The sequence below is a fragment of the Podarcis pityusensis genome, assembly GCF_964106645.2.
Source record: "Podarcis pityusensis genome assembly, chromosome: 3".
Classification (NCBI taxonomy): Eukaryota; Metazoa; Chordata; class Lepidosauria; order Squamata; family Lacertidae; genus Podarcis; species Podarcis pityusensis.
The window spans coordinates 116881048-116894730 of record NC_138026.1 but is presented as its reverse complement, the minus strand read 5'-3'; the positions used below and the strand labels follow the sequence as shown (position 1 = coordinate 116894730).

Sequence of the window (13683 nt, the reverse complement as noted above, 5' to 3'; positions counted from 1 at the left end):
GAAACCATCCAGCCAACTGTATTGCAGAGATCCCTTGAATTTCGCATGTCGCTGAGTTTTGCAACACAGTTCTCCAGCCAGGTACAGTGGTACCTCGGGTTAAATACGGTTCAGGTTACATACGCTTCAGGTTACAGACTCCAATAACCCAGAAATAGTACCTCGGGTGAAGAACTTTGCTTCAGGATGAGAACAGAAATCGTGCTGCGGCGGCAGCGGGAGGCCCCATTAGCTAAAGTGGTGCTTCAGGTTAAGAACAGTTTCAGATTAAGAACGGACCTCCGGAATGAATTAAGTACTTAACCCGAGGTACCACTGTATGACTGAAGATAACATACAAAAGTGTATTAGAAGGAAATACTAAAATAAAGCATGTATTGGACAAAATTGCAGAGAGAAAAAAACACAATTAAAGTTTGACGAATTTTCATGTGCAAATGTCAAGAGCTGAACTTAAGGTAGGACAAACGAGAAACCAAAAACGGACAGATTGACTCATCCCTACTTGTAAGACATACCTTTCCAGAGCCTCAAATGCAACATATTTATTTTATAAATATGAACATGCTGCCCCCTTGTGATATAAGCATTCTTTGATCTGCACCAGGGAGGTTGGTCTCCACTGAGTCATTTAAGGTGCTCCAGCAAAGCATCAGCAGGTTGTGAGAAAAGGAACAGCTCCTCATTTACTGGCGAGGAACCACACTTTCTTAGTGGGTGCCCTTTTGGGAAGGGGACACCCTGCTTTCCTGGTGGTCCCAGGAGACTCCTTCTTGGGGCGGGCATTTCTTGTTTCCCCGGTGCTCTTGAAGGATGCCGGACGGACGACCTGCTTTGCAGGGGCCATCCCCACATTCATGGGGGGTACTAAAGAGGGTTTTTGGTTGACAACAAGCCCTGATTTCTGGGGGCCCCCAAAGGCTGGTGTGGCGGGATAGGCTGCGGGCTTCCTGGAGGTTGCCCCCTTCTTAGGGGCAACTCCCAACTGGGAGGAAGGTTGCCTGGAAGGTCTTGGGGGCTGCACAGGAGGAGAACACTTGATGTTTCCTGAGCTGCTAGGCTTCACGCGGCAGATGGGGGGAGCCTGCCCCAGAGGGGCAGCTGCTGTGGTTGCTGCTTGGGTAGCCAGAAAACCCAACGCTTTGGGGTTTGCTGAAGTGGCTCGTGTAGAGCGCTTCCGGGAAGAATCCCTGATGGGCGGAGTCCCCAGTCTTCTACGAGCGCCAGCTGTAGCCCGCTTTTCGGGAGGCTGGACCAGTTTCTCCTTGTTTCCTCGAATGCGGGTCCAGGCCTGCTTGATGACATGTAGCATCCTTTTCACAGGGTTCCTCGAGGGCTTCTCTGTTGTGGGTACGTCCTTTGGGCCCCGGCCCGGATGGTGTCCTGCTTGCGGAAGCCCCTGCTGGAGTTGGCGCTCCAAGCCGGGTGGTGGGAGGCACTTGCCCTTGCCTGCCAGCTTCTTGCCAAGGCTCACCTGGACCGAGGAGGAGGTGGCCTCAATTTGGGTCCCCATTTGCAGATGCTGCACCATCACTCCAGAAGGCTTGCAAGGGGCCCTGGGGCCCGGGTTGGCGGAGATGCCCTCTTTGATGCTGCCACTGCCACATCGCTCTGGGGGCTGCTCCTGCGCCTTTCCCTCCTCTGCCGTCTCCGGCAGGCCCCACTTCCTGGCGTGGATCTTGTTGATCTTCAGGTGGAAGTCCAGGCCCATCAGCACATTCCCGTTGCGCACCGTCAGCCGCGGGAAGATGTGCAGGAGCGGGTCCTGCTGAGTGCGGGGGTGAGGGCACATGGCGCTGCAGCTCCCGCACTGCCGGCACACGGGGTACTCTGCCCGCAGCTCCCCGTGGCCCATCTCTAGGCCTTGCGCCAGGCTGAGCCGCAGGTCCTCCACTGTCTGCTCCACACTCAGGGAGGCAAGGATAGAGCGGCTTAGCTGCTGGCGGGAGGGCAGTTCACGGAGTGCCTGAGTGCTTGGGGACAGCTTGGCCACAGTCGTCCCACCGCTATTGCTTTGAAACGGCAGCACTGCTTTTGGAGCTGCCACTTGGCTCGTGGGCAGTGGGCTGGTCGGTAACTTGGTAGCTGGTCCGAATTCCCTCCCCTCCCTAGCTTCAGGCTTCAACATGGCTCGGGCTGTGCTTTCTCTCTCCTCAGAAATGGAGAGTGTCGCATAGGGGACCTCCGGGGCAGGTCTCTGTGAGGAGGACTTGGTTTGCTCTAATGTCCTGCTGCCCTTCTCAGAGGACAAGAGTGGCTTTGCCACGGGTGGTCCTCCTTCTCCATCTTGTTGCAAAGCACCTTGACATTCGTGCCCAGGATCTGTGGTAATCAGCACCTGCCCAGGAGCGCTGGCCTTTGCTATAGCAAAAGGTTCCTTGGGGAGGTTCTCCTCCAAACTCACTGTGTGGCCCATCAGTTGGGGTGGATCTTCACGGGACATGTCCTTTCTCCCATGCATGTCGTCCAGGGTGTTTTCTCCTCCTGCTTGGCAGCTTCCTACTTCCCAAGGACTCTCTGCTGAGTCCATCACATGGAAAGGGGCACCCTTGCTTTTGTTCTCCAGGATGCCGCCGTGGCTGATGAGTCTGTTATCTGTGGGGTTGTGAGGCTCACCCCCAGCTGCAAGGCTCTTTCTTACATGGTCCATAGGCGTGTCAGGCCTTGCAGAGCAGGGGCTGTCTTCTGCCTTTTGAACAAGACTCTTTCCCTCTCTGCCTCTGCCTGCACTGCTTTCTAGTGTGTGTTGGACAGAACTGGAGAAAGGGAGGGGTGGCAGTAGGTGGCACTCCATTGAGGTGTGGGGTGTGAATTCTTGCATGGGGGCCTCCATTTGCTCTGACAGCTGGATTTCCTTCTTGGAGGAAAAGTGAGGTGCAGGTTGTGGACCTTCCTCTATCGAGGGTTGGGGTGCAGATTCTCGCATGGGGGACTTCATTTTTTCTGACAACTCGATTTCCTTCTTGGAAGAAGAGTGGGGTGCCCTTGAAGCTTGAGGTGCAGATTCCTGTGCGGGGACCATCATTTTCTCTGCCCTCCTGATTTCTAACTGTTGCAAGGCATCTTGTCTTGGGTGCAAAGGGAGCGTGACTCCAAGTGCCAGCTGGGCACTGCCAGGCTTTGCTACGGGCACAGGTTCCTTGGGAGAGATTCCGTGGTCTTTTAGATGGGATGCACCTTGGTGTGAAATGGCCTTCACCTTCCTGATGCTCTTGGAGGGCTGCCTCTGATTTTCTGTCCCAGCTTGACGGCTTTGGGCTTCCTTACTTTCAAGGCTCTCAGCTCGACCCATCATGCCTGAAGACTTCACTTTCTTCTCTGGGGCACCAAGGATCCCTGGACTGCTTTTGCTGGTGAGGTGGCTGCTCCTGGGGCGCCTAGTTCTACCTCTGCTTACAAACCTGCTCCTTAGAGAACTCTCTGAAAAGCCTGATCTTGTGGGAGGAAGGGTGACCCTTTTCGCCACCCTGAACTCATTTCCATCCTCTGCTCTTTTCTTGGGTGCCACCTGGACAGCGCTGTCCTTTTGGGAGGATGTAAAGGGAATGGGCTGGGGGGAACACCCCCTCACAGTTTGGGATGCAAGCCCCCTTGAGGGGGCCCTGGCTGGCTCAGACAGCTCTTCCTCCTCCTCCTCCTCAACCCTCTGTGAGGGGCTACAGGAGTGTGCAGGTGATGGGGAGCGGGTGATCTGGCAGTCCAGGGAGTGAGTCAAAGGAGTGGGCTCCCCCCAGAGATTGTGCATCTGTTTCTTCTTCATGTTGAACTCCAAGTGCTGAGTGGTATCTGGGCTGATGGCTGTGCAGGGACCACGGGGAGCTTGGTGGGCCTTGTGGGAATGAGGTTTGGGCAAGGCAGGCCTCTCCTTCCAAGATGTTCCTCCCCTTAGCATTATTGCCTCCAGAAGCTGGGCCCTGGTTTTCACACTAGTTGGACTGATGCTCATTGGTCCAGACTGCCTGCTTCTCTCCTTCTCAGCCCTCTGTGGGGGGCTTGAGGAGCGGGCCGGGGAAGGGGAGGAGGGAGCCTGGCAGGTCAGTTTGGCCAGGGACTTAGTCGAGGGGGTGGGCTCCCCCCAGAGCTCTGGGATCTGCTTCTTCTTCACATTGAAGTCCAAGCGCTGGGTGGCATCCGACCCAAGTGCTGAGCAGGATCTACGGTGACAAAGCTGACCCCTTTGGGAAGGGTGTTTGGGCAAGGCAGGTCTCTCCTCCCAGGAAACTGCTCCCTCCGACATCATCTCCTCCAAAAGCTGGGCCGTGGCTTTCACATGAGCTGATTTGGTGTTCCCTGAAGGTGAGAGCCTGTCCCGGATGCTGTCGGATGCGGGCAGAGCCAAAGGTTGACCAGAAGACACTCGGGAAGTTTGGGGGTTGCAGTTTGGACCTGAGAGAGAGGAGAGAGAAAAGCAGAAGTATTCAGAAATGGACAGGTTCTTTCTCCAGAATGTCATAACATCTCAGATAGATTGTCAAGGTGAGGATTCAGGGACCAGGGTAATCCTGACCTGTTAGAGCAGCGGTTCTCAACCTGTGGGTCCCCAGATGTTGTTGGACTACAACTCCCACCATCCCTGAGCTCTGGCCTTGCTAGCTAGGGGTGATGGGAGTTGTAGTTCAACAACATCTGGGGACCCACAGGTTGAGAAAAGCTGTGTTAGAGCATTTCAGTAGCAGTTGTTGAGGAGGGGTGTAGTTGCTTACCTGACCCCCAGTCACAAGTGTCACCAGGAAGAAGAAGGGAAGGAGGGAGGCAGCAGAGAAGGCAGAGTGATGAAAGCACACCAGCAGGGGTGCTGCATTGACTCTGCTGGTGCATTCACACTGCACCAACCTCCTCATTGAGCAGACAGGGGGAGACCCCCCAGCCCCAGGCGAAACCCGAGTGGGCTGAAAACTCCCAGGTAAGTTCCGCCCACTATTGTGTGGTCAGGGCGATCCCTCCCCTTACCTGGCCAACTCTCTCCTGGCAACGCCTCCCCAGCTGCGATTGGGTAACTGGCAGAGGTAGGCGGCTGCCTCCAGGTGTCCAGCTTGGGGGGGGTGATGAATCCAGGCTGTACTGCCGGGAGCCGCATGGGATTAGGGGGGGCTGTGTGCAACTGTACAAAAGGCGCCCCCCATTTGATGTGGGGAGTGGTCATTGTCTCACATCTCTTCCTCCTGGTTGGTTGCAGTGACACAGGTGATGGGAAGGCAGACAAACCTTGTTGCCTCTTCCCACTGACCCCTATGGAGGAGAACTATGGGGTACCAACCCAAATCTCCCCCCCCCATGCCCCAAGGTGGGTAATGATTTTGGGGGAAATTGAATTGTGGGGGCAGTGATCTGTGTTTACTGGGTAAGTTTTAATTTAGGGTAACACATTTATTTGTGTTGGCTTGTATATGTTTTTAATGAATGGAGACAATGGAAAGCAAATAGAACTGATTTGGAGAAGAATCTGTGGGGAAACAACATCTTTACAATCAGAATGTACCTTTTACATTGCGTTGAGTTGCTTCATGGGAAGTGATTCACAAATGGAGATGAATAAATAACTTGGCATGTGCAAATTTGTCTCTATGGTCATCACTCGCTGTGCCCCAAATGAGCAGTTTCAGAAAATAACGTTGTTTGATGTTTCATTTAGACTTTCGTATTTGTATGGGTTTTGAATTGTGCAATTGCTTTGAGACACTTTATGTAGTGAGAAATGAACAAGTGCAATTGCCACCACTACCATCAACAGCAACTTGTGACTCAGGCCAGAGTGTTCTGGGTTCAAGTCTCACTCCTTTGGGAAGCAGTTTTCTCTTAGAATGACAGGGGGAGGGGGAGAGCTTGCAACATGGCCAGTTCCCCTGTCCAGGAATGTTCCACGTGTGTAGAAGGCAGAGATGCTTGGAAGATCTACAACCTTCCTCAATGATGTGCAGAAGAGTACAGTGGTACCTCGGGTTACAGATACTTCAGGTTATGTGTTTTCGGGTTGCGCACCACGCCGAACCCAGAAGTACCAGAACGGGTTTTGGCGCTCTCGCATGCGCAAAAGTGCTAAATCGTGCTTTGCATATGCGCAGAAGCACCAAATTGCGATCTGTGCATGCGCAGACACGGCACTGAGGCTTGCAAACGTGCCTCCCGCATGGATCACGTTCGCAACCCAAGGTTCCACTGTATTTAGTGAAAATGGGGGTGAGAATGGGGCCTGTTACTCACAACTTGAGGGCCTGGGCACAACAGCGAACATTTCCCATGAGCTGCTGCGCTGAACTTCTTCCTGATCGCTCAGGGGCTGATGTCTCTCCCACTTGCTCAAAGCTTCCTCTCTGCTTCTTCTGCTGGAGATGCTGTCAAAGTCAGTTTCGCTGGTGACCTCAGATGCTTGCTGGAGGTTTGGTGCACCAGGGGTCAGTTCGTTCAGGGACTCCCAGTTGGGCATCGGCTCCCCCCACAACTCCTGAAGCACCTTCTGGCAGATGTTGAACTGAACAGGCTGGTGGGACGTGGGGTCTCTGTGGAGTTCCTCAAGGCCAGCTCCACAGGGTCTGTGAAGCAGTGGTGAGTACCGGCCATCTTCCTCTGGGGCGGATGGTGAGGAGGTGAGGGGCGTGTCTGGGAGGCTTATTACATCATCGCTTGATGAGGACAAAGACCAATTGCTGCTGATGGACGTGAGGGAGCCCAAGGAGGTGCTGGAGAGACTAGACAGGACTCTAATGGGCAGAAACACACACAAACAGATATGAGAATTATGGCTCTGTGGAATACAGTAAATCAGGTCTGTGGGGAACCTTTGGTACACCAGATGCTGATGAACTACAAGTCCCATAATCATTGGCTATTCGCCATGCTTGCTGGAGCTGATGGGATGTGTAGTTCGGCAACTGGAGGGCCACACGTTCCTCACCTCTGCAGTAAATAAAAGAGAGAGGAGCAACTCCTTCTGGGTGTTGCTTTTGCAGTTCCCCAACTAAAGAATGTGTACAAAAACATATATATTAAGGAGAAAATGTGCATGAAGATGTACATAATAGTGGAAAATAATATTGCAGAAATGCATTATATCAGGGGAAATTGCTTGCAGAAATGTGTATGTTAGCCAAAAGCACGAACAACAATGTGTATTTTAGAAACGTATTTATTAGAAATATCAAGTATTAAATGGCTGTCACATGGAAGGTGGAGCAAGATTCGAACTTCAAAGAAGGAGATTCCCACTAAACACCAGGTAGACCAATCCGATGCAAAGAGGTGTTTGACAGTGGAAAAGACTCAGAAGGTGATGGACTCTCCTTCATTGGAGGTTTTTAAACAGAGGCTGGATGATCATCAGCCAGGGATCCTTTAGCTATAATTTCTGCATTGCAGTGGGTTGGACTGGATGACCCTTGAGGTCCCTTCTAATCATAGCTGTCAACGTTTCCCTTTTTTAAAGGGAAATTCCCTTATTCCAAATAGGATTCCTCGCAAGAAAAGGGAAAAGTTGACAGCTATGTTTCCAACTCTAGTGTTCTATGTCTGGCATGCTTTGGTTTGCCTATTGGTTGAGGAGGTGCAAATTAGGAAAGGTCACATTAAAATGCAGCAATTTCCCCTCCTTTCCCAATTCCTAGTTGGACGTTTGAGTCATGGATCTCCCCACATCATACCTATTTTGCACCCCAGACCTTGTTGCTCTCCCTCTCTCTCCCTCCTTCTCCATTGTCCACTGACTTACGAGTCCAGATCCATCTCCAGCTCCTTCGGTTGGGGTGGGATGTTCACCTCTGTAGAGCTCAGTCTGCACTCCAAGGTCAAGATCTCAGTTGGCTCTGGAAGTCTGGTGGGAAGGAGACAGGCTGGCTAAGGATTCTTTGGAAGATCTATCTGGTAGCCAATTCAGCTGTCAAAACCTGATGGGAACTGAGCATGGCCAGGCTGGAATGCCTGGACTGCATCATCAGAAACAGACTGGACTTCTTTTAATTTGGTGTTAATGCAAGATCATAAGAAGAGCCTTGCTGGATCAGGCCAGTAGACCATCTAGTCCAGCATCCTGTTCTCACAGCAGCCAACCAGATGTCTGTGGGAAGTCCACCAGAAGGATCTGACTACAAGAGCACTCTCCCCTCCTGTGGTTTCCAGCAACTGGTGTTCAGAAGCATGTTGCCTCTGGCAGTGAAGTTAGAACATGCCCATCAGGTCAGTAGCCACTGAGATGATAATGAAGCTTCCTTGCACAGCACACAAGGGCATGAAGGCTAACCGCAGGGGTGGATCGAAGGACAATGTGTTCTCCTCAGTATCCTATAGGGCAGTGGTGCTCAACCTGTGGGTCCCCAGATGTTGTTGGACTACAACTCCCATCATCCCTGACCACTGGTCATGTTGGCTAGGAATGATGGGAGTTGTAGTCCAACAACATCTGGGGACCCACAGGTTGAGAACCACTGCTATAGGGCAAGGAGAGTCAGAAGGGAGCTTTCTGGATGATTTGCAGTAGATAAAAAAAGAAAGCATATGCAGGAAATGGACTTCAAATGGAAGTCAGGGGTGAATCTTAGAGTAAGTTGCAGGCAGCTATAGGCACTTGTGGTGGACATGCCCCAAAGTGACAACTTTTTGAGGACAAGTGTTAAATGAAATAAGTAAAATTACCCATCAGCGTGTCAGGAAGTCTCCAGAGCTTGAGCTACTAAATTTATACAGTGGTACCTCAGGTTACATACGCTTCAGGTTACATACGCTTCAGGTTACATACTCCGCTAACCCAGAAATATTACCTCGGGTTAAGAACTTTGCTTCAGGATGAGAACAGAAATCATGCAGTGGCGGCGCAGTGGCAGCAGGAGGCCCCATTAGCTAAAGTGGTGCTTCAGGTTAAGAACAGTTTCAGGTTAAGAACAGACCTCCAGAACGAATTGAGTTCTTAACCCGAGGTACTACTGTATTTAAATGAGAAGCTGGACTGGATTTCTCCTAGTGGCTGTCAGCATGGTTATACAGTGGTACCTCGCAAGACGAATGCCTCGCAAGACGAAAAACTCGCTAGATGAAAGGGTTTTGCGGTTTTTGAGCTGCTTCGCAAGACGATTTTCCCTATGGGCTTGCTTCGCAAGACGGAAACGTCTTGCAAGTTTGTTTCCTTTTTCTTAACACCGTTAATACAGTTGCGACTTGACTTCGAGTAGCAACTCATAGAACGCGGTGTGGTAGCCTTTTTTGAGGTTTTTAAAGACTTTGGTGATTTTTGAAGCTTTTCCAAAACTTTCCCGACACCGTGCTTCGCAAGACGAAAAAAATCGCAAGACGACAAAACTCGCAGAACGAATTAATTTCGTCTTGCGAGGCACCACTGTAGTCACATTCTGGAAGGATTTACCGTATTTTTCACTCTATAAGACTCACTTTTTCCCTCCTAAAAAGTAAGGGGAAATGTGTGTGCATCTTATGGAGCGAATGCAGGCTGCGCGGCTAAGCCAAAAGCCAGAACAGCGAGAGGGAGCACTGCGCAGCATTCCCTCTCGCTGTTCTAGCTTCTGGCTTAGCCGTGCAAAGCCTCCGCAGGGCACGGGGAGCCTTCATCCTGCCACCCATCAGTGATGGGCTGCCCTTCTCCCTCCTCGGGGAAAAGCCTGCAAGCGCTGCACACATGCTCCACGCGGCTGGTGAAAGGGAGCGCTGAGCAGAGCCTGGGATGCATACAGGCTCTGCTCAGCGGTCCCTTTAAATATTTTTTCCTTGGATTTCCCTTCTAAAAACTAGGTGCGTCTTATGGTCAGGTGTGCCTTATGGAGCGAAAAATACGGTAAATGGTGTAAATTTGAGTGCTTGGCACATTGCCCTTACAAAAAAGTTGATTCACAAATTAAGACTGACAAGAGGAACAAAGTACAAATATATATTTGTGGAAGAACAGCGGTGCTTCATTTCATTTACAAATTCTCCAGGAAACCCAAAGACCAGTACCAAAGGTTTATACTAACTTGTGGATCGCTTAATCGGAATGTGTTTTACAGATGTATAATGTTATAAGTTGTGTATTTACAGAAATACAGGTTTTCATAATGTATTTTGGAGAGTCTCCAGAGAAATAAGTAAATAAAAATTAAATACAGAAAGGAAAGTGTTTCACAGCCACAGGACATTCACCTCTCCTCCAAATATGGTGGGACCTAATGGTTTGGGACAGCAAGGAGGGTGCTACAGAGGGCAGTGGGAGAAAGGGAAACTGGCTACCACTTACTTCTTTGAGCTGCTCGCTTTGCTTTCTTTCTGAAAGAATCCGTTGCAGGCTGAAAGCAAGAGACAGAGACGCTTGTGAAGGCCAACAATCCAAGTCTACCTTCCATAGCTGTCAACCGTCCCTTATTTGGCGGGAAACTCCCTTATCCCAGCGCCATTTCCCGCTGCTGTCCCTTATTGATGATGTCCCTTAAATTTCCCGGGTTTCAGAGGAAGCAGCTCCTCTCCCTCCCTCCCTGCCAGGGAGAAGGGAGGCTCCAACTGTGTTGCTTGGCTGCGTTGCTCACCCAATAAGGAGCCTAAGAACGACTGGGGGGTGGAGCTTGCATGCTTTGTGCCAATCAAGTCGGCTGCGTTTCATGGGGACTCGCCTTTGCTCAGCACTTCCCAGCGGAGAAGTGACGGTGGTTTTCCTTGCTGCATCCCCTTTGCTGGCTTGCTGCGCTGTGGGAACCACCGCTTGAGGCTTCGTTTGGCTGCTGGCTGGGCTTTCTGCCTTTGGCTTGGAGGGGCTTAGAAGTTGAACATACCTGTGCCTGGAAAATCTCTTATTTTGTCTGCTGATCCCTTATTTTTGAGGCTGCTGGTCCCTTATTTTCAAATCTGTAAGTTGACAGCTATGCTACCTTCCCCAAAGAGACTAAAGGAATAGACTGACTGCTCACCAATCCATGTCTCATGAAGCTTTAGCCACCTGGTCCTGGGGCTACAAGCCTGTTGCAGAAGAGGTAAAAAGGAGACAGCATTGGGTAGGTGAACAACAAAGTTTAAGTAAGTTGTAGCCTTTTCTGTACATCTGAGATCTCACCCAGTTCCACCAGGCCCCGCCCCCGATATGCTAAGCCACACCCTTTATCTCCCAGACTCCACCCCCTGCATATCCCACACAAGTCCTCAGTAAACCTTGTCAATGGAGGCAGCTCAGTGACACAAAGTGTCTTCTGTCAGCTTTGGTCGTGAACCTATGTGGATGGGGATAGCATGGTTTCTGTTGTGTATGCTCTAGTAACCTACAAGTTAGATGATTGTAATGTGTTGTACGCAGGACTTCCATTGATGATGGTTCAAAAACAGCAACCAAGGGTAGATTGTTTACTATGCCAAGAAGTCATGGGCATGTAATCCCAGTTCTGGGCTTGCTGCACTTGCTGCCCATTCATTTCTCTACAGCAGCGGTTCTCAACCTGTGGGTCCCCAGATCTTGTTGGACTACAACTCCCATCATCCCCGAGCTCTGGCCTTGCTAGCTAGGGGTGATGGGAGTTGTAGTTCAAGAACATCTGGGGACCCACAGGTTGAGAAAGGCTGCTCTACAGGGACCCTGAAGTTAGGCTGGAAGGCTCCACTGTGATCCTCCGCTGAGGAGAGTCTCTTACCCACAAGGCTGCAGCCACCCAGAAGACCCAGAGAGTGATGAAGATCAAGAGCTGTATCAGCTCGAAAGCCCAGTGACACCAGCTCATTTCCGGCAGGAAGAAAAAACTGCCTGTTGACCTGGAGAGCAAGAGTACTTCCTGGGCCCAGCCAGGCGTCCCCTTCTTGGAGTCACGCCCACATCACAAAGGCCCACCAGCTCCTTGGACCAGAGTGGTGGTGATGACGGGTGCTCTGTGAACACTGGCCAGACATCACAATGAGCCTGGAGTAGCCTCCTGCCTGCTCTGAGCAAGTGAACTTGTCGGGCAGCCACACAGAGCTGGCCCTATCCTTGGGCAGAGGGAGGCACCTTCCTTGGGCAGCCCAGAATCATAGAACTCTAGAGTCGGAAAGGACCACTAGAGTCATCAAGTTCAACCCCCTGCAATGCAGGAATCTCAGCTAAAGCATCCCTGATAGATGGCCTTCCAACCTCTGCTTAAAAACCTCCAAGGAAGCAGAGTCTACCACCACCCAAGGGAGACTATTAAGTAGTGGGTGGACATAACAGATGACACAGAGATTTCTCCAAGTTGTTCTTTATAAGTAAGCTGTAACTGAACTGAACTGAACAGCTCAGCCGGCCTGCTTTTATAGACAGTCGGCTGTCAACATTGTAGCAACAACAACCCAGGGTTCCCCGCCTAAATTAACTGACGTGGAACTGAGTGAAAACTATACAGTGGTACCTCGGGTTAAGTACTTAATTCGTTCCGGAGGTCCGTTCTTAACCTGAAACTGTTCTTAACCTGAAGACCACTTTAGCTAATGGGGCCTCCCGCTGCCACTGCGCCGCCGGAGCACGATTTCTGTTCTCATCCTGAAGCAAAGTTCTTAACCCGAGGTACTATTTCTGAGTTAGAGGAGTCTGTAACCTGAAGCATATGTAACCCGAGGTACCACTGTATACACGATACTCCTGGTGGCCAGGGTGAGAACTTCAATACATAACAGAGACCTTTCCACTGCCGAACAGCTCTTGCTATCAGGACGTTTTTCTGTATGTTTGGTCAGAATGTTCTTTCTTCTAACTTGAAGCCATTGGTTACCCTCCAGAGCAGGAGAAAACAAGCTTGTATCCTCTTCCATGTGACTGCCCTTGAGATATTTGAAGATGGCTATCTTACCTCCCCTCAGTTTCCTCTTTTCCAGGCTAAACATACCCAGCTCCTTCAACTGTTCCTCATAAGGCTTGGTTTATCTGCTCAGATGCTGGGGGTTGCTGGGCAGCGCCTTACTTTTGTTGTTGTTAAAAATTTTCAAGATAAGAATAGGCAGGGCCAATGAGGTGTTGGCGAACAGGGCATCTTCCACCCCCCTAAGTTAGCTTGCCCCCCACCCACTACCTGCACTGAAGTAAGATGGAGCGAGCTCCCATTGCTCTGTCCCAGCTCCTGCCAACCTAGCAGTTTGAAAGCATACCAGTGGAAGTAGATAAATAGGTACCACTGTGGCAGGAAGGTGAACGGCATTTCTGTGCGCTCTGGCAGTCGTCATGGTCCTCCGTGCGCCAGTAGCAGTTTAGTCCTGCTGGCCGCATGACAATGTGGACAAATGCTGGCTCCCTTGGTCTGAAAAGCGAGGTGAGCGCCACACCCCATAGTTGCCTTTGACTAGACTTAACCGTCCAGGGGTCTTTTACTTGACTCTGACTAAAGGGAACAATGTAAGGAAATGAGAAGAGCCTGGCTGCTGGAGGAATGTGGACAGTGTTCTTCCACACACACGGAAGCCCAAAACGACCCAGGATCTCCCCCAACAACAACCAATTAGGAGCCCTACACTCCCACACTGGCAAATGCATAGGGCCACTTTTCACGGATGCTAAATGTATGGTGGTTTGTGTGAATCATGGCATGGTAGAGCTGGAAGTATCCTGCATATTAGGGCCAGAGGCATCCTAAACCGTTTGAAGGTACCGCTCTCCTTCCAGGAGGAGAAAGAGGGAGTGTGCATGCCAATATCTGCCTTGAGAGGAGGAGGGTTGCTAGGCTGAATGGGACTTCTCTCTCCCCCCAGTTCTTTCCCTTTGCCTGCCCATCAGCCACCGTGGGCCTA

At 51.0% G+C, this 13683-nt stretch overlaps 1 protein-coding gene across 1 annotated transcript; it reads right to left on the bottom strand.

The window, feature by feature from the left end:
* Positions 1-530: 530 nt before the first annotated feature.
* LOC308474492 (uncharacterized protein) lies at positions 531-11779 on the bottom strand. The gene is made up of 6 exons (XM_081000853.1): positions 11586-11779; positions 10875-10923; positions 10211-10259; positions 7703-7804; positions 6202-6698; positions 531-4386 (listed from the first exon to the last, which is right to left on the bottom strand). Exons 1-6 carry the CDS (start codon positions 11670-11672, stop codon positions 683-685), a joined length of 4488 nt encoding a protein of 1495 aa, XP_080856979.1. The 5' UTR covers positions 11673-11779; the 3' UTR covers positions 531-682.
* Between the last annotated feature and the right edge of the window lie 1904 nt (positions 11780-13683).